Source organism: Callithrix jacchus, chromosome 14, assembly GCF_049354715.1.
Source record: "Callithrix jacchus isolate 240 chromosome 14, calJac240_pri, whole genome shotgun sequence".
Taxonomy (NCBI): Eukaryota; Metazoa; Chordata; class Mammalia; order Primates; family Cebidae; genus Callithrix; species Callithrix jacchus.
Genome location: NC_133515.1, coordinates 105,095,880 through 105,120,659, shown reverse-complemented (window position 1 = coordinate 105,120,659; position 24,780 = coordinate 105,095,880). Strand labels below are relative to the sequence as shown.

Genomic DNA, 24,780 nt, shown 5'->3' with positions numbered 1-24,780 from the left:
CCAACTCTACAAAAAATACAAAATACGTACCGAGCATGGTGGCACATGCCCTATAGTCCCAGCTACTTGGGAGGCTGAGGTGGGAGGACTGCTTGAGCCTAGGAGGTTGAGGCTGCAGTGAGCTGTGATCACTACTGCACTCCAGCCTGGGCAACAGAGTGAGACCTTGTCTTAAAAAAAAGGAAAAAGCATTTAATATACCCAACCTACTGAACATCATAGCTTAGACTAGCCCACCTTAAACATGCTCAAGACACTTACATTAGCCTACAGTTGGGCAAAAGTCATCAAACACAAAATCTATTTTATAATAAAGGGTTGAATATCTCATGTAATTCATTGAGTACTTTACTGAAAGTGAAAACAGTATGATTGCATGGGTACTTGGAGTATAGTTTTGACTTCGTGCATATTGCTTTGTACCACAGTAAAGTCAAAACATCACAAGTCAGGGCTCATCTGTGGTTACTCTTCATATGGCTAGAAGAGATTCAGGATCTGTGTGATACACATTTGTTAAGGGCTTGGGAATTTGGCCCAGTGTTTCCTTGTTTGCTTGTGTTCTCATAGGTTCCACAGCCAGAGTTTAGAGACCCAAGACTAAGAAAACCAGGTCTGGGTGAAGAGTAGGTTACAGAGCTGAACAAAAGAGAACCTCTGAGCTGCTTGAGTATCCTCATGTGATACTGATCCCAAGAATGAGAAGTTAAGAGTAGTCAAATCATGCAGGATATTGATGGTTATTCTAGGGGGCTGGGGGGGGAGGGAGGGCAACCTGAGAAAGCTAACTGAAAAAAATAAAAAAGGGGAATAACCTAATGAGTTCTTTTGGGGAATGTTTTAAAATATGAGATAATTAATTTAAATAAACTCACAAGAGAAATAACTTGAATATAACTAGAAAAGATATTTTATAATCACAACTATGAAACATTATGCTATCTTGATACATGAGCTAGATACTTCTCAAGAAAATCACAAGATGCTCTATGGTTCTAAGGTAACACTTTTAAAAAAGAAAATAATTACTTGAACGACTAAGAACTTGATCTTTAAAATTTCATAGCTAAGGTATTTGTTGATTGTATTTATGCCATGGGACTTTGCCTAGCACATAGAAAATATGCATTAGAACCTGGGATTCTCTGACATTTAAATATTTTTGGGTTAAAATTAAAAAAAAAAAGGTTTTGCTAGATTTGAGTAAATTTAAGTGTAAAGCAATATTAGCATCATGTGAAAATCTTGGTGAATACTCAGTAAAATATTAATTTGATAAATGAATTGATAAGATAATTTCTACTTCAAGAATACAGCCATACTCTATTTTGAAAGGAAATGGGAACAATTACTTTTAAATTAGAAACGTAGTTTTCTCAAACATATCCATTAAATATTTCCTTAGTGCTTTGGATGTAACTGTTTTGAGAATAGTAAGAGGACTGCATCTGAATCCTGGTTCTTACTTTTGAGCTGTGTTATCTTGGGTGAGGTAAATTACTGAAAATGTGCAGAAAAAGCAAAGTAACAAGCAAATATAGAGAGTGGGAAAGGATGCTATTTAAGAAGTCCCTAGGCGCTTCCTATACACAGTACACTAAAATTTAAGAAGCACTGCTAGATGGGAAATGATGGTGGATGGGACCAGGTGGTAGAACTGAAGGTGATAAGTAATAGGATTCTATATAAACTCTGAAGATGGAGCCAACAGAATTTCCTGATGGATTGGATGTGAGGTATGAGAGAAAGAGAGGAATTGACCTGAGCAGCTGGAAGGAAGTTGTCATCAACTGAAGGGTAAGTGGGCCAGGAAGGTCAGGGGTTCTGTTTTGGCCATGTTAAGTTTGAGAAAGCTGTTAGCATCTGTATTGGTCCATTTTCACACTGGTATAAAAATATTACCTGAGACAGGGCAATTTCTAAACAAAAGAATTTTAATTGACTGACAGTTCCACATGGCTAGGAGCCCCTAAAAAACATGCAATCATGGCCGAAGGCAGGAGAGAGAGAGAGAGAGGAGAGAGAGAATGCACGCATGCACACACAGGGGAAACTGCCACTTTTTAAAACCATCAGATCACATGAGAACTCCTTCACTATCATGAGAACAGCATGGGGGAAACCACCCCCGTGATTCAGTCACCTCTCATTAGCTCTCTCTCTCAACATGTGGGGGTTACAATTCAAGATGAGATTTGGATGGGGAGCCAAACCATATCATTCCACCACTGGCCCCTGCCAAATCTTATGTCCTTCTCACATTGCAAAATCAATCATGCCTTCCTAACAGTCTCCCAAAGTCGTAACTCATTCTAGCATCAATTCATTAACTCTAAAGTCCAAGTCTAAAGTCTTATCTGAGACAAGGCAAGTACCCTCCGCCCATGAACCTGTAAAATAAAAAACAAATTAGTTACTTCCAAGATGAAATGAGGGAACAGGCATTGGGTAAATGTTCCCAATCCAAATGTGATAAATTGGCCAAAACAAAGGGGCCCACAGGCCCCATACAAGTCTGAAACCCAGCAGAGCATTCACTAAATCTTAAAGCTCCAAAGTAAGCTTTGACTCCATGTCTCACATCCAGGCATGCTCATGCAAGGGGTGGTCTTGCAAGGCCTTGGGCAGCTCTGCTTCTGTGGCTCTGCAGGGTACAGCCTCCAAGGCTACTTTCATGGGCCACTGTTAAGTGCCTGTGACTTTCTAAGCACATGGTGCAAGCTGTCAGTGGATCTGTCATTCTGCAGTCTGAAGGACAGTGGCCCCTCTTTTCACATCTCAACTAGACGATGCCCCAGTGGGGACTTTGTGTTGGGACTCCAGCCCCACATTTCCCAGAAGAGGTTCTCCATCAGAACACCTCCCCTGCAGCAGACTCCTGCCTGAACATCTAGGCATTTCTGTACATCCTCTAATCTAGGCAGAGGTTCCCAAACCTCAACTCTCGTCTTCTATGCACCCACAGGCCTAACACCACGTGGAAGCTGCCAAAGCTTGGGGCTTGCACCCCCTGAAGCCATGGCCTGAGCTATACCTTGGTGCCTTTTAGCCACAGCTGGAGCTGGAGTGGCTGGGATGCAGGGTGCCATATCCTAAGGCTGCACAAAGTAGCTGGGCCCTGGGTCCAGCTCAGGGAATTATTTTTCCCTCCTAGGCCTCTGGGCCTGTGATGGAAGGAACTGTCTCAAAGATCTCTGACATGCCTGGAGACATTTTTCCCATTGTCTTGGCTATTCACATTCACTCCTCATTACTTAGGCAAATTTCTGCAGCCAGCTTGAATTTCTCCCCAGAAAATGGATTTTCCTTTCCTTTTCTTTTTTTTTTTTTGAAATGAAGTCTCAGTCTGTCACCCAGGCTGGAGTGCAGTGGCACGCTCTTGGCTCACTGCAACCTCTGCCTCCCAGGTTCAGGCAATTCTCCTGCCTCAGCCTCCTGAGTAGCTGGGATTACAGGCATGTGCCACCACGCCCAGCTAATTTTTGTATTATTATTATTTTTTTTTTAGTAGAGGTGAGGTTTCACCATGTTGGTCAGGCTGGTCTCAAACTCCTGACCTCGTGATCTACCTGCTTCAGCCTCCCAAAGTGCTGGGATTACAGGCGTGAGCCACCATGCCCTGCCAGGTTTTTCTTTTCTATCTCATGGTTCAGCACAAATTTTTCAAACTTTTATGCTCTGCTTCCCTTTTAAATAAAAGTTCCAGTTTCAGATCATCTCTTTGTGTACGCACATGACCGAATGCTTTCAGAATCAGCCAGGTCACCCTCTTGAATGCTTTGCTGCTTAGAAAGTTCTTCTGCCAGATACCCTGAATCATGTTTCTCAACTTTAGAGTTCTACAGATTTCTAGGGCAGGGGCCAAATGCCACCAGTCTCTTTGCTGAAGCATAGCAAGAATAACCTTTACTACAGTTCCCAGTAAGTTCCTCATCTCCATCTGAAACCACCTCAGCCTGGACTTCATTGTCCATATCACTATCAGCATTTTTTGGTTTGTTTTATTGAGATGAAGTGTTGCTCTGTTGCCCAGGCTGGAGTGCAGTGATCAGCTGTGATAAATGCTGTCACTAGGTCAAGAAGAAAGAGGGCTACAAAGTGCTTAGTGAAGAGTGGGATCAAAACCTTGATTGGAATGGAATATAAGGTAGACTGAGAGGAGAGAAATTGGAGACAACAAATCTGGACTTTTTCAAGGCATTTTGCTGCAACAAGTACAAAGAAATGGCATGGTTGCTGGGGTCAAGGGAGAGCTTTTAAAAAGTGGGATAAACGGTATCATATTTATGGACTGATAGGAATGATGCAGGAGAGAAAAAGTTACGGTGGAGAGAGAGTAGACGTGAATCTTTGGATATACAAAGGGGTGGGATTAAGTGCACAAGTAGAGAAACTGGCTTTAGACAGGAGTTTGAATAGTACAGTCAGGCAGAGGCAGAGTATATGATAGAGTTGCTGGCAGTGGTTACCTGTGGAAGTTTTCTCAGTGTGTTCATGCTCATCAGCCAGCTTTCTGGTGCAGCCTCCCTTTCATGGGGCTCCCCTATAGGGAGGGAAAATGCTTAACAGAGGACATAAGCATCTTATTTCATTCTTTGAGGGTTTTTTTCTTCATTGTCTTATGAGCCTCTTTAACAGGAGTCTTATCTTCTTGTAATAAGATCAAGTCTCTTGGCCTGCACGGTTGAAATCATGCCGTTTTGACTGTGATTGGTTTCCCTAGGTAATGTCAGCTAATAAGGTATTTAGGTAGCCAGCCAGCTGACCTTTTTAGGACTCTCTGTCATTTCAACAGTACATGTGTGAACAATTAAACAGTGGTGTAAGATAGTGTATCCTTGCTGATTTCATGTTACAAATCATATGTGCTATAAGAGTTCAAGGAAAGGAGAAATCACTGAAGAGTGCATTGGAAAGACGGCATGAGGAGTAAGTAATGAGTCAGAGAGCCGGGAAAGGGATAGTTCAGGCAGGAGAACCAGAATTACCAAAGATACAAAGCAAAAATTCCCCAGGTAGGTTTGGTGAAAAAGAGGCCAGCCAGCATGTGTGGAGTCATTATTGATGCCCGATGTTTTCAGTGGTGAAGATATTAGCACTGTAAGAGATGTTCATGGAAGAAGAAGGAGACCTGATGGGAGGACTGGCAGCCGGTTTCCTCGCTCATCTTTGTCTGGGACCCTTCTCTAAGAAGCATTGCTGGGAGCTGTCAGGAGCATGTTTCAGAAGTAAGGGACTTGGCAGACAGTTGCAGTTTTCCAGAGGGGTTTCTTTTATAGTATTTGCGATGGTCAGGAAATGTTTAAGTTCACAGAAATTAACTGTTTAAAACTGTTATGCAACAGTTTTATTTATATTATTTTGCAAACAGGTATTAGAAGATAATCTCAGTCATTCAGACTGGGCTAGTGAGCCTGAGCTGCCAAGTGATGTCAACTCTCCTTTTCTTGAAAGTGGAATGGAATCTCAGTCTGATGTCCACACTCGAAAATCTCTCCGCATCAGCAAAGCATTGCAGTCAGGTAAAAATGAAAACCAACCATTTAGAATTTTAAAGCTGGTATGCCCCTTAAAAAGAATTTAGTCTGATCTTCTGATATTCCACGGAAAGGGAACGTGGTCTAGCAAGGAAGAATGACTTGCTGAAACATATGGCTAAGACAAAGGCAAACGAAATGAAATCTTAGTGGAATTTTTTAAAGGCACATTGTCTCCATGTGAGTTGTTTTGTGTGTGATTTTAAAGGGACATAACGATCAAGTGGATTCAGAAAGAAGGAGGCTACTTCAAAAAGATCATATATGTGTGGGCTCAGAGTTTTCAAAGAAACGTTGTAGCAGAAAAATGTTATAAAGTAGCCATATGGTAAAACAGACAAAGATGATATGTCCAATTTCTAAGCATAGACAAGCCGAATAAAATTTACCTTGTTACATGTGTGTTTTACTTTCTGATACAATTCCATAACTTGAAATAGATAAGGAATATATTTAAGATCAAAATATAGGTCTTCTTCCTAAAGCATTCATTAATTTTAGTTGTTCCTTTACTACATTTCTTTAAAAAAAAAAATATTTTTTTAAATGATGGAAAACAGACCAGGTTTTCCAAACCCTCTAGTGTTAGAAATTGTTTATTGATATCTGGGTTAAGTGTAGTTAAATTTTTCAACGAACATTCCTTGCCCTCCAAAAATTAAAAATTTGTTTATCAGTGTATTCCCATCTGAGCACAAGACCTGACCTCAGGTGATCCACCAGCCTTGGCCTCCCAAAGTACTGGGATTACAGGCATGAGCCACCACACCCAACTCCCTAGAGCTTTCTTTCAGTTTTTAGATTAGTTTTACACTGTGCTGGACTGCATAGTGACACAGATATCAAATAAGTTACTTTTTGCATAAAGTGTTAGGATTATCCACTAATTGGGCAGCAAGGAATTTCTGGAGTTTTCTTCTCTACCTTTTCAGACAAACCTGAGCTCAGGTAGTCCCAGAAGACCTGTAAAAACCCTTTAAAGGAAAGATATTAGCTCCTTTTAAAGCGTCATGATTGCTTTGTTTACCTATGTTTAACAGCTTTGCTTTTTTTTTTCTGTGAGACAGAGTTTAGCTCTAGTTGCCCAGGCTAGAGTGCAATGGCCTAATCTCAGCTCACTGCAACCTCCACCTCCTGGGTTCAAGCAGTTCTCCTGCCTCAGCCTCCCAAGTAGCTGGGAGCATGCACCACCATACCCGACTAATTTTTCTTGTATTTAGGAGAGGTGGGGTTTCACCATGTTGGTCAGGCTGGTCTTGAACTCCTGACCTCAAGTGATCCACCAGCCTTGGCCTCCCGAAGTGCTGGGATTACAGGCATGAGCCACCATGCCCAACCCCCTAGAGCTTTCTTTTAGTTTTTACATTAAGAGTAATTATTTGGGGGGCACAGTGGCTCACACCTGTAATCCCAACACTGTGGGAGGCCAAGGCAGGCAGATCACTTGAGTTCAGGAGTTTGAGACCAGCCTGGCCAACATGGTGAAGCCCTGTCTCTACTAAAAATAAAAAAATTAGCTAGGCATGGTGGTACGCACTGGTATTCCCAGCTGCTTGGGAAGCTGAGGCAGGAGAATCGCTTGAACCGGGAGGGGAATGTTGCAGTGAACTGAGATTGTATCACTGCACTCCAGTGTGGGTGACAGAGCAAGACTCTCTGAAAAAAAAAAAAAAAAGTAATTATTAATTAAACTCAACATTAAACTATAAAATGCAGATAGTCACAAAGAAAATAAAATCACCAGTTATTCTACCAACCAGAAATTACCACTACTGCTATTTTAGATCATTCCAGAAAGTTTTTCCTTCATATATATATATATATATATATGCAAAGTTTGTTTTGATAAAAATTTGAATTATTTCTTCATTCTATAAATTTTTATATCAAAATTCTACATGCATATAATTCAAATCATTCTGTAAGTCATTATAAAAAATTGCAAAAATAAAAAAAATTTTTAATTTGTAGTCTTCCAGTCATAGTGGCTCACACCTGTAATCCCAGCATTTTGGGAGGCCAAGGAGGGAGGTTCAGTTGAACCCAGGAGTTCAGGCCCAACCTGGGCAACATAGTGAGACCACCATCTCTCAAAAAATAAAAAAAATTAGCTTGGCATGGTGATGCTTGCCTACAGTTCCAGCTACTCAGGCAGCTGAGGTTGCAGGAGTGCTTGAGCCAGGAGGTTGAGGCTACAATATGCTGTGATCATGCCACTACACTCTAGCCTGGGTGACAGAGCAAGACCCTATCTTAAAAAAAATAAAATTTGTAGTGTACCTTCAGCTAATGTCCTATTCCCAAGAGGCATTCATTTTCAACTCTTTTGTAATTTCCATATCTCTATATCACATGCTTCTAGTATTACATCTTGATTTCTGGTTTGGGACATTAGCTATTGAATTCCATTTTAGCTTTTTCATACATTCCTCACTGTCCCTCCTCTGCACGTAGCCACCAGTACATGAGTGTGTGTTTCTCATTCTCTCTCTTCCCAATATAATTACTATAATTTTTTACTAGATCAGTATTTACTGCTTAAATTATTATAAATGTATAAATGTTATTTAGACTGAGCCATATAGCTTACTATGATTACTTTTTCTGTATATCCTGTGGTTTTCCTGGAGTTGATAATTGTTAATTTATTTCGTTTTCTGTCGATCACTAATGTGTAATATATTACTGATGTATCTCCACACTTCCTCCCAGTTCTTCTAATCTCTTAATACCTTAGTATTCTATCAATTTCATCTTCTGGAAGAAGTCTCCCTGGAGCCTCTGCTCTGCTCTGATCTAGAATGATGCATCTAGACTTGTGGCCTGGCTAACTTTAGGATCTCTCTTTACCAGCATCCTGAGATTCTGTCATTTCTCTTTTGTTGGATTTTTTATTTTCTGTATCCCATTTCTTCTTTCCTGGATTACCTTCCATTTTTGTGGAGTGTCTTTTATTTCACAGAAAATATTAATGATCTTTCATCCCTGACTTGATGTTTTGGCCTCTGATTTTTTTATATGTTTAGTGAGCCTAGGGTAGCTATTCTTACTTAAACATGGAGACTAAAATTTGATAGAAGGCTTTGTTTCCATGGTGAGTCTTGTCAGCTCTGCTCTGTATGCAAGGTTGCTTTCTCAGTGAATCACCCCCCCCCCCCCCACATTATCGTCTTTCAGTCTTTCCCCCCTGGAGCTGATCAGATTCCTCAGAGCTTTGAATCTTCTGTTTGGCGGTGTGTAATCCAGGCTGTCACTGTTCTGGGAACTGGGTAGGAAGAAGGAGGCCCGAGGGGAATGGGAGATTGTTTTAGTATTCAGGATGTAAACTCTCACTTAAGCCTCCTATTTTCACTTCTCAGTGGTGCGTGTGACTGGCATGCCTTATTCTAGAGACCTCTCTGGAGAAGAAATTTCCAGTTTTTGGCCAAGACTGGGGAGGGGCAGTCATTTGACTGTATGGATTTCGGGTGAGAATCTGGTTATCGAACTGCTTCTTAATATGAATTTTAAGCAATCATCCTGGTGTTAGGCCTGCCTTCATGCAGTTTCTAGGGGCGTGAGTTTCACCAATTCCTGAGCCATCTTTCGGGCTCCCCAGTGGAAACTGCTTTTTGGCTTTCCCCACTGCTGGCTTTGAATCTAGTTTTCTCAGGACTGCTAAGGCAGTAATCACCTGTCTGTATGCTTTCCGACTTCTCAGATTTTATTGTTCTTGTCACCTTTTTCATATTATTTGTTCTCAGGTTTACATGTTTTAAAAATTCTCTTTATAATAATTATTGTAGCAGGAGAGAGCAGAGGCTAATGTGTGTTTTCAATTTGCCACCTTAACTAGAGGTCCTTCCATATTATAAGGAATATACCCCAAAAAAAGTTGTGTCTGTGCACACATTTATTTTATGGAAATCTGTGACTTTATTCATTCATTTAAAAATGATGGTCCTTAAACTTTAGCATCCGTCAGAATCACCTGGAAAGCTGGTTAAATCTCAGTCCTTAAAGTTTAGCATCCGTCAGAATCACCTGGAAAGCTTGTTAAAACTTGGTCCTTAAACTTTAGCATCATCAGAATCACCTGGAAAGCTTGTTAAAACTTGGTGATTTGTAGTTCCATTAGGTTCTCAGGTGATACTAATACCGCTGGTCCAGGCGTATACTTTGAGAACCACTGATCTAAAGTATTATGGACATTGTTTTGTAGTATACCACTGCATGGAATTATTTAATTAAACTTCTATTTCTGGCATTTAGGTTGTTCTAAATTCTTTTGTATCATAAACAGTGCTGCCACAACATTCCTTGACCCTGAACCTTTGCATGGCTTTCAGATAATTTCACGGGGGTGAAATCTTCAAAGTAGAACTGTTGGGCCTATTTGCACATCAGTTTCTACTCTGTGCTAGAGACTGTTCTGGGCACTGGGACACAATGGTGGTGAGACTGTCCACCTTCAAGGTGTTTATATTGTAGTAGGAGATAGGCAATGAATGCCCAAATAAAGAACATTTAGTTACTGATAAGTGCTAGCACCTATCAGGGGCATTGTGAGGCCTGCTTCTTTATCTACCCTTACTCCTTAGGTGACTTCACCTACTACTTCAGCTTTAACCAAGCACCAACTATATGCTGAAACGAAAATTCCTGTCTCTCATCCCACCTTTCCTCCAAAGTACAGATTCTTATATTCAGCTGCTCATTCAACATTTCTATTGGTGTACTTAATAAGATTCGCACTTAATACAAATAATTCTACCACTGTGATTTCTGTCATCAAACCTGAGTTTCTTTTGCCATCTTCGTTGTCTTGGTAAATGGCACTGCATTCTACTTGTTGCTCAGGCCAACAACCTTAGAATCATGCTTGTTTTCTCCTTTTCTCTCGTGCTTTTTACATTTAATCTATCAGCAAATCCTTTGACTCTGCCTTTAAAATCTATGTAGAATCCCACCATTTCCTACCAGCTACAATACTGCCACTCCAGTCCAAGTCCCAGTCTTGGCTTTCCTGGAAGAGTGGTCTTCTGTTTCTGCTCCTGCCCTTCCATGACTCCATTCTTCCCACAGCAGCTGGAGTGACCTTTTTAAATACATAAATGAGGTCCTCTTGCTCCATGGTTTAAAACTCTCCAGAAACTTCTTCTTATACTTAGAATAAAATCCAAAGTACAAATCATGACCTGCAAAATTCTACATAATATGGTTTGTATTCTCTCTTCAGTATCATTCCCACCACTTTCCCTCACAAATTTCTGTTCTTATAAAGAAAAAGAGGTTTAATGGACTCACAGATCCGCATGGCTGGGGAGGCCTCACAATAATGGCAGATTTACATAGAAACTATATTATATAGCATCCCATGATGCTCTCACCACACTGGTCTTTTTGCTCTTCCGTAGTTCACTCATGCTAATGTACTTGGTATTCTTCCCAACATCCTTAAGACTTACTTTCTGAATTAATTCAGGTCTCTGCTCAAATGTCACTTTCTCAATGAGGTTTCTCTGACTACCCATATAAAATAGCACATCTCTCTTCCTTTCCCATCACTTTGTATGACTCTACATTGCTATTTTTCTATGTAACATCACTGTCTTGTCAATTGTAATTTTTTTTTTTTTTTTTGAGATAGAGTCTCTCTACGTTGCCCAGGCTGGTTTCACAATCTTGGGCTCAAGTGATCGTCCTATCTCATCCTCCCCAGTAGCTGGGATTATACGTGCACACCATGGCACCTGGCTCTGCCAATTGTATTTCTTGTTTGTTTGTTTATTGGTCTGTCTCCCATTACTAGAATGTAAGTTCTAAGAGAGATGAGACATTATTCACTGTCATTTCCTGAGACATAGAAGAGTGGCACAAAGAATGAGATGCATAAGCATCTGGTGAATGGATGCAGATACCATAATGTCACATGGTAGAGGATACCCGGAGGATGGGAATAGGAGGAGGTGCTGCTGCTCTAGCTAACGGAGTTTTGGAGAGGCCTTGTAGAGGAGGGGCCGTGGAGTTTAGGCCAGAGTCAAAGCAGTTATACATGTTTTGCTGTGTATTATAGTTGTATATCCTTTCCTTTATTTAAAAAATTTTTATGTTCCTATTAAAAAATTCAAACAGTTCAAATCCTTCTTTTTTTTTTGAGACATAGTCTCACTCTTATCACCCAGGCAGGAGTGCAATGGTGTGATCTCAGCTCACTGCAACCTCTGCCTCCCGGGTTCAAGCTATTCTCCTGTGTCAGCCTCCCAAGTAGCTGGGATTACAGGCATCCACTACCACACCTGGTTAATTTTTTGTATTTTTAGTAGAGATGAGGTTTCACCATATTGGCCAGGCTGGTTTTGAATTCCTGACCTCAAGTGATCTGCCCGCCTCAGCCTCCCAAAGCGCTAGAATCACTGGTGTGTGCCACCACACCAGGCCCAAATCCCACTTTAGAATCCTGTCCCATGCCACTCCCACAGATATCCCATGATTACATTTTTGGCTGATTTTATTCTAATTCTTCATTACTCTTTATTGCCAAATTGCTCTTTGTAAAGGTTTTATAACTAGTTTTAAGATACTTGTATTAGTCCATTTTCATACTGCTATGAAGAAATACCTGAGACTGGGTGATTTATACAGAAAAAGAGTTTTAATGGACTCACAGTTCCACATGGCTGGGGAGGACTCACGATCATGGTGGAATGTGAAGGAGGAGCAAAGGCAGATCTTACATGGCAGCAGGCAAGATGAGCATGTGCAGGGGAACTACCCTTTATAAAACCATCAGATCTCTTGAGACTTATTCACTATCATGAGAACAGCGTGGATAAAACCTGCTCCATGATTCAATTACTTCCCACCAGGTCCCTCCCACGACACATTGGAATTATGGGAACCAGAGTTTAAAATGGGTGGGGACAGAGCCAAACCATGCCAATATTTAAAATGCCTGTTTAGATTTTATGTTGTTTTTCATTTGTTGTCCAAATAAGTTACCTGGATTTTTAAAAATCTCCATTTGTCTCCTAAGAAACATCTGTCTGCTCTGGATCCCTGGATGGAGTTGAATACTCACAACGAAAGGAGAAGGGACTTGTGAAGATGACCGTGCCACAGACACTTGCCTTCTGTTATCTGTCCTTACTTTGGCAGAGAGAAGCAATAACGCTTTCAGATCTTTTGAGGTCAGCTGGACCTCTTATATGATAATGTTTTTGTTGGTTACTGTATGAACTAAGAAGAAAAACTTTGAATATTTTTATTTTGTTAAGAAGGCTTAACTTGAGGAAGGAACTGGAAAGTTTGAGTAGCCTGGATTCTGATTCTGAAATTCAGTTCCCCCTGGGCTAGAAATTTATCTTCTTGGTTTTTCTTATTTATATAGTGGAAATGATAGTACTTTCCATACATGGGCTATTGGAAAATTAATTATTTAATATAATGGTTTGAAGAGAAAAGTGACATTTAAGTACCTGAATAATATTAGTACACATTTTTTATCTCTAAAAAAAGATAAACAGATGATCTTTACATTAGCAAAATCATTATTTGTAGTTATACAAAAGCATAAATTGGTGTTAAGAGCTAAAATAGGTTGTCTGTGTTTATAAGGAAAAGTTGAAGGCAAACCTGTTGGAAGGAAGTGTTATGTAGATAGTAAGCATTTATATTTTTCAGGATAATCTACAGGGTTTTTTTTGGTTAATGAATACATTCCAGTATTATGTGTAAGAGTTTCTCATTTAATAGATGTGCCAAAGTTGTTAATGTGCTAATTTTTTTCTCCTTGCTTTATATGTGTTCTGAATAGTAATATTTGGGTTTAATGAATGTATAGAGTGCTTTTAAGAGCACAAATTAGGAAGCAAACTGTTGGGTTTGAATCCTGTCTCTGCCGCTTATTTCTCTCTGCTTCTGTTTCCTCGTTGGTAAAATGTGACTAATAATAATGACTACCTCATAGGGTTGTAACTACTTTCAATAATTAGTACTGTATGGAAAGCACTTAGAGCTGTGTCCAGCACGTAATAAGAACTCAGTGCTTGTCATTATTGTTTTTGTTTTCATCATCACCACCATTATCATCATCATTGGCACAGCCCCTTTGATTAAATATAATGTCTCCAGTAAATGATGATAATGTCTTTGAATTTGGCCACATCAACCAAATAAAAATGCTTTCCTCGGATCTGATTAAGTCTACAAGAAGATAGCCCATGATTCAGTGAATTTTACTATTGATTTAAAAACCTGATTTTGCTTTGTATGCCCCCATTGGGTGAGCTCATCTTTTCCCAAGGCTTTAATTACCACTATATGCTGATGACTCCCAGATTTATATCTCTAGCCCAGACTTGTCTACTGAGGGCCAGACCCATAGAGTCATATATATATAGCTGCCTGCTGGACACGGCTACTTAGGTGTCTTTATGATATCTCAGAATCAGCATGACTAGAGGTTCATCTTCTGTCTCCTTGACCCAGCTCCTTCTCCAGTGTTCTCTTTCTTAGTAAATGCCATCCACCCTGTTGCAGTCTATCTGGAAGCCTAGGAATCATCCTTGACCCTTTCCCCTCTTTGTACACTGTTGGTCATTATGTCCCCTCAGTTCTATGTCCAAAAACTCACAGAACCATTCTACTCTGCATTTCCTTTCTCTCTCTCCTCTCTACCCTCATCTGGATTGCTTAACAGTCTCCCAGCACAGCTCTGTCTGTAATCTTGTTCTGTCATTTCTATTCATTTTCCTCCTGATAACCAGAAGGATCTTACAAAAACATAAATCTAATCATATCATTAGAGCTAGATAAAGGGGCTAGCCATCCTACCCAGGACAATCTCTAAGGGACTAATAGAATTCTCCTAGAAATCTAACAAGTCACATTTACCTGAAATTCTTCTCAGGGAGAATATTATATGTGGTTGGAAGAATGCGGGTAAGATATGACCCACCTCCCTTAATCTTTTCTCTTCTCTCTTTCTCTCTCCTCCCCCACCAAGGGGAATTCTGAAATGCCCTCAAGGAGATTAAATCTGTTTAGCTGGGGGACTTTTGTTTTGCTTTGTGGAACATACAAGTTTGGGAACAGAGCTTAGTTGCTTGGGGCAATAGGAGAAGAGATTGTCACAATTGATATTTTTTCTTTGCTTTTTCTCTTAGAAAGTTGTAAGCCATACATTCTCAAAATGTGGCCTCGTGACTTACAGCTTCAGTACCACCTGGGAACTTGTTAGAAATGTGAATTCTTAGACCTATCCTACACCTTCTGAATCAGAAACTCGGGTAGTACCTGGTAATCTCTGCTTTAAAATAAGCCCCTCAAGGGATTCTTCTTTTTTCTTTTCTTTTTGGTAGAGATGGGGTCTTGTGATGTTGCCCAAGCTGGTCTCGAATTCTTGGCCTCAAGCAAACCTCCTACCTTGGCCTCCTGCCTTGGCCTCCCAAAATGTTGGGATTGTGGCGTGAGCCACCATGGCTGGCTCAGGGGATTCTTATGGATGGTAAAGTTTGAGAACCACTGCCAAACTTTGAAAATATATTTAAAGAGCACTGGTTTTAAAGGAGTATGTCATTGCTTAGCCAAAATACCCACATATCTTAACACTGTGCATGTCACTCCCTTTTTAAGTTCTCTAGCAGCATCCATAGTCCTTAGGATACATTCATTATCCTTCAGATAGCCTGTAAAGGACCCTGCCTTCCTAGCAATAACAACATTAATAAATAAAAAGAACCAGCATTTATTCATTCTGTAAATTCGTGGTGAATATCTACTATATGCAGGTGTTGTTCTCGAATCTAGACCCTTGCGATGCAGTTGTGAATCAATCATATAGGTCAAGTCCTTGCTCTCATGAATTTCAAGACCAGGGGAGGAAACAGATAAACAAACACGTAAGTATGGTTGGTGCAAAGGTAATTGCAGTTAATGGCCCAAACTGCAATTACTTTTGCACTAACCTGATGAATAAGAAAATAATCAGACAGGGAAAGGCTATTCAGAAGATCGAAATAGGATGGTGTGATAGAGAATGACTAGATGGCTACTTTAGATTGGTTCTTTGGGAAGGACTCACCAAGAAGGTAGCATTTAATCCATACCTTAAATGAAAATAGAGCCAGTGTGAATATCAAGAGTACAGTAGTCCCCACTTATCCACAGAGGGTATATTCCAAGACATTGGATACCTGAAAATGTAGATAGCGCGGAACCCTATATACACGATGGTTTTTCTATGTGTACATTCCTGTGATAAAGTTTAATTTATAAGTTAGGCATAGCAAGAAGTTAGCAGCAATACCTAATAATAAAATAGAGCAGTTGTTACAGTGTACTGGTACGACTACCTTGAGCGTCAAGGCTGTTATTAAGTAAACTGTATGGGGTACTTGAATGCAAGCACTGCAACACTGACAGGAGATCTGAGCATGAGCCAGCTAACTACAAGTAACACATCAGTAGGTACCGTCTTTGGATGTGCTGGGCAAAGACAGGGTTTGTGTCTCACGTGGGTCAGAGAGAGATGGCATGAGATTTCATCATGCTCTTTAGAATGGCATACAATTTAACACGTATGACTTGTTTATTTTAGAACCATCCATTGTTTATTTTTAGACCACAGGTAGCTGAAACCATGCAACGCAAAAAAGAGGATAAGGGGGGACTGCTGTGCTGGCGTTCCAGGTAGAGAGAGGTTGCCAGTGCCAAGCCCTAAAGCAGGAGCAGTGCGATGAAGGAGCAGAGGAGAGCTAGTGTGACCGGAGCCAGAGAATTCTAGGACGGAGTAGGAGGATGAGGGTAAACAGATGGGCAGAGGCAGATAGCTGTCTTTGTAAACCAAGTTAGGAATTTAGAGTTTTAAAACTTGAGGTATAATTTAGATATAAAAATTCACCCTTTAAAAATATACAATTCAGTGGTTTTCAATATGTGTACAAAGTTTACAAAGTTGTGCAGTCTCTGTTTTCAGGACACATCACTCCAGAAGAAAACCTCACACCCAGGAGGACTCCAGGTTTTAAGTGTGAGAGCAAGCCACTGGAAGGTTGCAGCAGGAGAGATAGGATCTGATTGATGTTTTTAAAAGATCATCCAGGCAGCTGTGGAAAATGGGTTCTAGGAAGGGAAGGGTAGAATCAAGGAGATCTGGTGGTCTTTTGCTATTTCTTCAGGCAAAATAATGGTGGCTTGAATTATGGCAGTGGTCATGGTGACTGGGTTCCTGAACCCAGTCAGGAACCTGTTTTATAGGTAGACACAACTTAACTCTGATGTTTTTTCAGTGATCTGAGATGAAGGATGAGTTTCTTAAATTTCTATTCTGACGTAGATTGAAACTTTAGGAAATTACATAATTATAAGTAGAGACAGTGTTTCCAGGGGACATGGCTAAAGCCTGTTGGTCAAGAGCGGCATATGGAATGCTTCTAGTCTATGCCAGTTTTTGTATCAACTTCGTGGATTGATCTAGAAAAGCAGCTGAAAATACCTAGAAAGGGAAATAGATTGTTCAGAACTTTGAGTAAGCAGCTTTTTTTTTTTAAATAAATACTTTTCTAAAAGGAAATTTAAAGTTAAAAAAAAAAAAAAACGTTGAAAGAGGCTAAGAGCAGACTATTCATAAATGGTGAGAAACTGTTACAACTCCAGATGCCCAAGACCTGCTCTTTGAGGACATTTCTGCTTCCCCTAGGCAGGCCTCTCATTTATTCCTCTGGTGCTACAGAACTGAGTGTGCCTCTGTTGTGCTGCTTGAGACAGAGTCTGTACTGACTCAAGTGCAGGCTGTTTTCTGACCTATTAGAGTGGGAGTACAGAGGACCCTTCCTTCATCTCTTACTTATCTCTGCAGACTCCTAACACTCCACACAGTGCTGGCATATGTTTTCACATGGGAGCAAAGACTACATAAATAATGAGCACATTAACATAGTGGAATACCTGGCAGTTTTAAAAGTAACAGATACACATTACATCTTGTATATAAAATAATATTAAACCAAAAATAATAGTTGCAAAATAATACAAATACCAGTTATTGTATAAATACTATATAAACTAAATATACTAATAAAAACTTAGCTGGGAAGCTTTAACACCATTTTTATATAAATATTCTCAACTTTCAGTAGACTAAAAGTTAAAGAAAGCACATTTTTAAATTTGAAATTAAAGTTGAGGCTGGGCTTTGTGACTCATGCCTGTAATTCCAGCACTGGGAGGCCAAGGCAGGCAGATCACTTGAGGTCAGGAGTTTAAGACCAACCTGGCCAACATGGTAAAACCCTGTCTCTACTAAAAACATAAAAATTAGCTAGGCATGGTGGTGGACGCCTGTAATTCCAGCTACTTGGGAGGATGAGGCAGGAAAATCACTTGAACCCGGGAGGTGGAGGCCGTAGTGAGCTGAGGTTGTGCAGCTGCACTCCAGCCTGGGTGACAGAGTGAGACTGACTAAAAAAAAAAAAAGTTGAATCAGTTTTGTCCTTTAAGTGCTACAAAGCTGAAAGCCAAATGTCAGCCCAGCTCTAGCAACAGCAAAGTCTTCAAAGCAGTGCATTTTGTGTACTTATTCCTGTCTTTAGCTCACTTTCCTTAATTTTCTTCCTTTAAAAACTTATGTATAGGTATATGTATATATTTGACATGGTTGCAAGACCCCCATTTCTCATTCTTAGTTCTCCTTCCTTTATTTTTCTTCTTAACATTTCACCCTACCTAATGTACTCTAGATTTCACATACCGGTTTTGTATCTTTCTTTTCTCACTAGAATGTAAACTCCATAGAAACAAAAATGTTTTTCTGTTTCACTGCTGTTTCCCTGCAGCCTAGAATACTACTGGATATATAGTATTCAATACATTGTTGTTAAATTAATGAATTATAAATAAATATATATTTGTCTATTTATATATATATGTGTTATTTTCTTCAAACTCAATAATTGACTGAAAATATTTGATCTGTGTACCAGGCATTGGGGTGGAATGGTGAGCAAACAGCCCTTAATGGTGCTTTCACCAACAAACGTCTACTGTGCACTATTATAGGTATTGGAGACAGAAGGGTAGACAAGGGAGGTAGGCTGTCACAGAAAATGAGGATCAAGGTAGACCTCCTTGAAGGAGTGATTTATGAGTAGGAGCCTATCACATGAGGGGAGCTAGGGATACAGGGAATGCCATGTTGGAAAGGCTGGTAGTGAACTAACAGGTAAGAGAGACACTTCTTGGACACTTCTTTTTTTTTTTAATAGGATCTCACTCTGTTGCCGAAGCTGGAGTATGGTGATGTGATCATGGCTCACTAGAACCTCAAACTCCAGGGCTCAAGCAGTCTTCCTGTCTTCACCTCCCAAATAGCTAGGGCTACAAGCATGTGCCACTGTGCCCAGCCCTTCTTAGACATATTTAATCTGTTTAGTCAGGAACTTAAGAGAATCATTCAGTAATTGGCTAAATAGTCCAACATAAAGGTTAAAAGAATAATAGATATGATCAGATTTATCATCCTTAAAAATATGCAAGAAATAGAATATGCTTAACTATTTCTTGTCTTTGAATTACGAGATTTTCTTAAAGCATTTACTCTGCTCTATCAGTATATAGCTCTTATTAAAACATTTTCTTTTTAAAAATACAGATTTGTTGAAGAGGACCATATTCCTTACATAAATGCTTTTCAGCATTTTCCAGAACAGATGAAATTATATGGGCGTGACAGAGGAATCTTTGGTACAGAGGTAAGTTATTTTCTTTTTTACTTTCTAGTCTCTATTAAGAAAAGAGTGGTATAGTGATTTCTATTTTTTGCTTGACTTATTATTTGGTGTTGGGGCTTTTAAAAATGTAATCTGGTTTTATGTTCTATCCAAATATGGAATATCAGTCATAATTTAATGAAGAGTAGAATTATTTTTTATTTTCCTTATGTGGATTCCTCTAATCCTTTAGATTATCCTCAGAATATAGCTGTAGTATGATATGTTGAGACTAAACTTGAGAACTTTTATATAGAGACCTTTAGGTAATTTCAAAAAAATTTTTTTTTAATAAAAGATGTGTTTTGTGGGCCGGGCGCAGTGGCTCACGCCTATAATCCCAGCACTTTGGGAGGCTGAGGCAGGTGGATCACGAGGTCAAGAGATCAAGACCATCCTGGTCAACAAGGTGAAACCCCGTCTCTACTAAAAATACAAAAATTAGCTGGGCATGGTGGTGCACGCCTGTAGTCCCAGCTACTTGGGAGGCTGAGGCAGGAGAATTGCTTGAACCCAGGAGGCAGAGGTTGCGGTGAGCCGAGATCGTGCCATTGCACTCCAGTCTGGGTAACAACAGCGAAACTCCGTCTCAAAAAAGAAAGATGTGTTTTGTGTTGTTATTTGCACACTATATTGCTATGGAGGAAAGAGAAGAAAGTTTTTACCATGTTTCTAAAGGCACTATTTTAAGTTCTTCACTTATGTTAGTTTATCTTTTTCTAGATCTGTTTTCCGATGTCTCCAATGGAAGGATTTCTGTTCTTTGATTATGAGTTTATGTCACTATTGATGGTACTTAAAGGTTATTCCCCTTGGTTCTCATCAGAAGTTTTTTGATGTACTAAATAGTAAATACTTTCCTCCATTTACCTCCTTAAGGAATTATTTTCATAGAACTTCATGACCTTGACATTGTTGGCAGTGGAAGAGTCACTTGTTGAGTGCTGTTTAATAGTGGTCTGACTTTGATGAAAAGTAACTTCTATTCAGATTTCCATCCTTTGATGTTCAACTTAACGTGGAGGTATATCCCTTTCCAGCCTGTTAGTGTTAATATAATGCAGACACAAAGTGAAATTGCAAATTTTGTGGAAGTTTCAGCATGAAATATGTTGTCTTTGAAATTAATGTAGGAGAAGTGCTTGCAAATCCATTGACAAACACAGATCTGACAGAATTAGAGAATTTACAATTGAAGAAGAGAAAATCAAGTAGGTGCTTAAAGCATTTAGAGTGCTCCTGGCAGAGCTCATAGAGCCCCTGAGTATTTTGTAAAGTAATTCTCTTTGTAGTTATGCTATATTATCAAAGGCAATAGGAAGGATGTCATATTGTTACGGGATCTTTGGGGTGCTGTTTTTCTGGCTGGAAGCCTTTGTGGCTTGTGGTACCTTTATCCAAATTTTGCTCAGGCCCACTAGGCTCATTTCACCCACTCTGCCTGGCAGGCTGTGCTTGGCACACACTACCTGCATGGGTCTCATGCCTGCCAAGGGCAAAGTCAGGCATGGAATGGTGAGGGGTGTCTGAGCAATCGTGGGGTCTGGCCATGCCACCTGCTGCAGCAAGGCAGGCAGCTCCAGGTGCCAGCATGGTTGCCAGCTCTCCCTAAGCCTGTGGTCAGACCAGTCACATTGCAAGCAGTTTCTGCGGCTGGCACTGGGGAATATGGTGGTGCCTGGGAGCTTGGAGATGCCAGGAACCACAGGGCCTCAAAGAGGGAGCCACAGCCTTGGCTCAGGGACCTCCTGGGTCCCGAGCTCCCTGGACTCCCCGAAGGGCTATAGCTCATCTTTCCTTCTCTTTGTCCGCAGCATGGCGAGCAAGGGGCATGTCTCAGCCCTGTTTGTGTTACAACGGTTTTAGCCTCGCCATTCTGTAGGTCCTGAGTTCATGTCCTGCAACTAGGAAGAATGAGGTACATTGATAAGTGGAGGGTGAGCAAACTGAAGAGGAGCTTTTTTGAGTGATAGAACAGCTCAGTCTCCCACAGAGGGCAGCTCCTTTCTGCAGCCAGGGTGTCCTGATGAGTGTTTAGATCCTAGTAGAAAGGAGACTCTGGAATGGAAAGCTCCTCTCTGCAGGCAGGTCATCCTGTCGTTTCCTCAAATCTCAGCAGAGAGAAGGCCCTGGAGCAGGTTGCTTCTCTCTAAAGCTGGTCATCCCTTCTGAGTTGGGGCAGGAGTTGCCCACTCCAAAGGAGCTGTCACTCATAGTGACCCACATGCTAACTCAGTGCAAATTCTGCCAGTATTTAATAACCTGAGATAAAAAGTGTTGTGGTATGTTTCATGTCATACAGTTGTATTTGTAGTTATCCATTTCCTTCTTGCTCAATGCTCCAAAATTAGTACTTTATAGAAGTATAGTGTAACAAATTCTTACTGCATCTTCATAGAACCTATTTAAGTGTTTGAAGAACTAAGATAGTGAGAAGGGTAGAAAAGTCGGCAAATAGGCTAAAAGATGATACAATGAGTAAAAAGCCTAAACACTGTAGTTCTAAGTCAGACTACCATCTGTGTGACCTTGGCAAGACATTCTGTCTTTCTGAGGTGTCTGCTTATATGTAAAATTGGAACATCAGCTGTACTATTTATCATGCAGAGGTTTAGCAGGGATCACATGAGATCACAGATGTGAAAGAACTTTGTAAACTATACATGACACAAATAGAAGCTGGCACTGGTACAGAAAGAGTAATTGATTCTCCACATGAAAAACGATAAAGGATATTATATAAATGTAATTAATTAATGGTTTATTTTGAATTAGATTTTTAAACCGAAACTGATTTCGCCCTCAGAACAACTTAAGTGGGAGCAATTTCAATAGATTTGGAGAGCAGAAAGCAAGCCTGGACATTTGCTTCCCTAACTCTAGGTGTATGTCTTTATGTCTTCATAGTCATTCAGTTTTCCTAGAGTGACTAGTAAAACTAAGTTATCGCTTTTGCATTAGCTATCAGCTTTGTCTTGGTTAATAAAAATTTTTTTTCTTCTGTATATCTCCCTTTTTTTCTCCCCACCTCCCCTTCCTTCCCTCCACTTTCTCCTTTTCTCTCTTAATTTCCAAAAATTCTCAGAGACATTCACTACTCAATTTTTGCTTAGTTAAGGTTATTTGTATGTTTTGCTAGTGCCTGAAATCATCATGTTGTTATCTTTAACTCACTAACCAAGTTACAAGCTTCTCAGGAACAAACACCAGAATACTTTATGTAGGTAGAATCATGGAATATTAAAGCTGGAGGGAAATTTGGAAGTCATTTAGTCCAATTTTCTTATTTTTCAATAAGGAAACAAATCTAAGAAGAAATATACCTTTAGAATAAGTAAACCTATTCTTCATTAGGGTTTTTCATGAGGATTATTTGAGATAATATATTCAAAATGCAGACATATTGCAGATATTCAAATGGCAGTAGGCTCCCTTCCATATCCTAGGCTGGAAAAGCTTTTCCCCCAAGATAGGGATTAAGAGGGTAATCAACCTGCTTGGATTTTAAAAAAAAAAAAGAAGATACCATTTTGGAAAATAAAGTTTTCATTTTAGATTCTGTTAACTTTTTTTTTTTTTTTGAGACAGAGTCTCACTCTGTCACCCAGGCTGGAGTGCAATGATGGGGTCTTGGCTCACTGCAACCTCCACCTCCCAGGTTCAAGCAATTCTCGTGCCTCAGCCTCCTGAGTAGCTGGGATTACAGGGACGTGCCACCACGCCCAGCTAATTTTTGTATTTTTAGTAGAGACAGGGTTTCAATATCATGGCCAGGCTGGTCTTGAACTCCTGACATCATCCACCCACCTCAGCCTCCCAAAGTGCTGAGATTACAGGTGTGAGCCACCGTGCCCGGCCGATTCTGTTAACTTTTGAATGTGTTCATTTCTAGGTTTTCTCTTCATCTGCAGTCCAGAGCTCTACTTCTGAGCTATACCTCGTCCTTCATTTCTAGGTTTTCTCAAATTAGGTCCCAGGAGGCCCATGGATATGGGAAAGGATAATGTATCTTGTTTCTCATGATGGTATTATTTTATAATTTCGGTTACCATATATTCGACTTTTTGCAAAGGATATCATTTCCTGCGCTGAGTTTATATGCTTGTAAATGGTATCTAACCGATAATTTCCTTTTAAGAAGTTTAGTTTCATTTTAAATATACTCACATAGACACTCAAATTTCGCTATTTAAAAGTAATTATTTTCAAAAATTTATTTTCTGTGTTCTTTCAAATAGTAATAGATCCCATTATTACTAAATGTTTAGGGGACTGCAAGAGAGAGTGATAATACACCAAATTAAAAGACTGTTTCTGTAATAACCACGGTGGCTTACATTTCTCAGAAGCCTAGCATATGCCTTTAGTTAAGATTTACATTACTGTCTGGGCACAGTGGTTAACGCCTGTAATCTCAGCACTGTGGGAGGCCAAGGCAGGTGGATCACAAAATCAAGAGATCGAGACCATCCTGGCCAACATGGTCATACCCTGTCTCTACTAAAAATACAATAATTAGCTGGGCATGGCGTCGCACGCCTGTAGTCCCAGCTACTTGGGAGGTTGCAGTGAGCAGAGATTGCAGTGAGCTGAGATTACACCACTGCACTCCAGCCAGGTAACAGAGTGAGACTCCATCGCAAGAAAAAGAGAAAAAGATTTACATTGCCCACTTATGGGCAGTGTGATTAGAAGTGCCTACAACTGTAATAGTTGCATTTATTTCTGATGGTGATTCAAGGTTTCAATCTGAAATATTATTTTCTCGGTATTGTATCACATCTAAACTTTTATTCCTCTTTTAAATTTTAACAATTTGAGACAAGTTTTGTAAATTAAGAGATGAAATGAGTTATGTTTATTTAATCTGAAACCATTCAAATACTAATTTTTACTCATCCTATCAATTACTGAGAGAAGAGTTTTGACATCTCCAACTATGATTGCAACTTTTTCTTTCACATCCTATCAGTTTTTGCTTCTGTTACTGGAGCTCTATTACTAGGTGTGTAATATTTACAGTATTTTGTCTTCTTGATAAATTGACTCATTTATCATTATCTAATGCCACTTTTTTCTCCTGATGCTATTTCCTGTTTTTACATCTACTTGTCTGATATTAATATAGCCACTCCAAGTTTTTTTAAATTGATGTTTGCACAGTATATCTTTTTTCAATCTTTTATTTTTGACCTGTGTATCTTTATATTTAAGGTGGTTTTCTGGTAGTTATTATGTCATTAGGTGTTGATTTTTAAACATCTAATTGATAATCTCTGCCTTTTAATTTGTGTGTTTAAGCCATTTACATTTGATATAATTATCAATATAGTTGGGTTTGAATTTACCATCTTGATATTACTTGTCTCATCTGCTTTTTTTTTTTTTTTCCTTTTTTTCTTCTTTTCCTGCCTTCTTTTGGATTAATTAAGAATTTTTTTTTTTTTTTTTTTTTTTTAAGGATAGGGTTTTATTCTGTCACCCAGGCTGGAGTA

At 39.7% G+C, this 24,780-nt stretch overlaps 1 protein-coding gene across 4 annotated transcripts in view; it reads left to right on the top strand.

The window, feature by feature from the left end:
* Window positions 1-24,780, top strand: part of TAF1B (TATA-box binding protein associated factor, RNA polymerase I subunit B) — a 77,167-nt gene that overhangs the window by 10,961 nt on the left and 41,426 nt on the right. For 3 of the 4 annotated variants that reach the window (XM_002758040.6, XM_008981147.5, XM_078349971.1), the window contains exons 6-8: window positions 5,372-5,522; window positions 12,553-12,706; window positions 19,168-19,267. In XM_002758040.6, the coding sequence (XP_002758086.3) occupies window positions 5,372-5,522; window positions 12,553-12,706; window positions 19,168-19,267 (405 nt within the window). The remainder of the gene's footprint in view (window positions 1-5,371; window positions 5,523-12,552; window positions 12,707-19,167; window positions 19,268-24,780) is intronic. The other variant, XM_078349972.1, reaches the window with a different exon arrangement.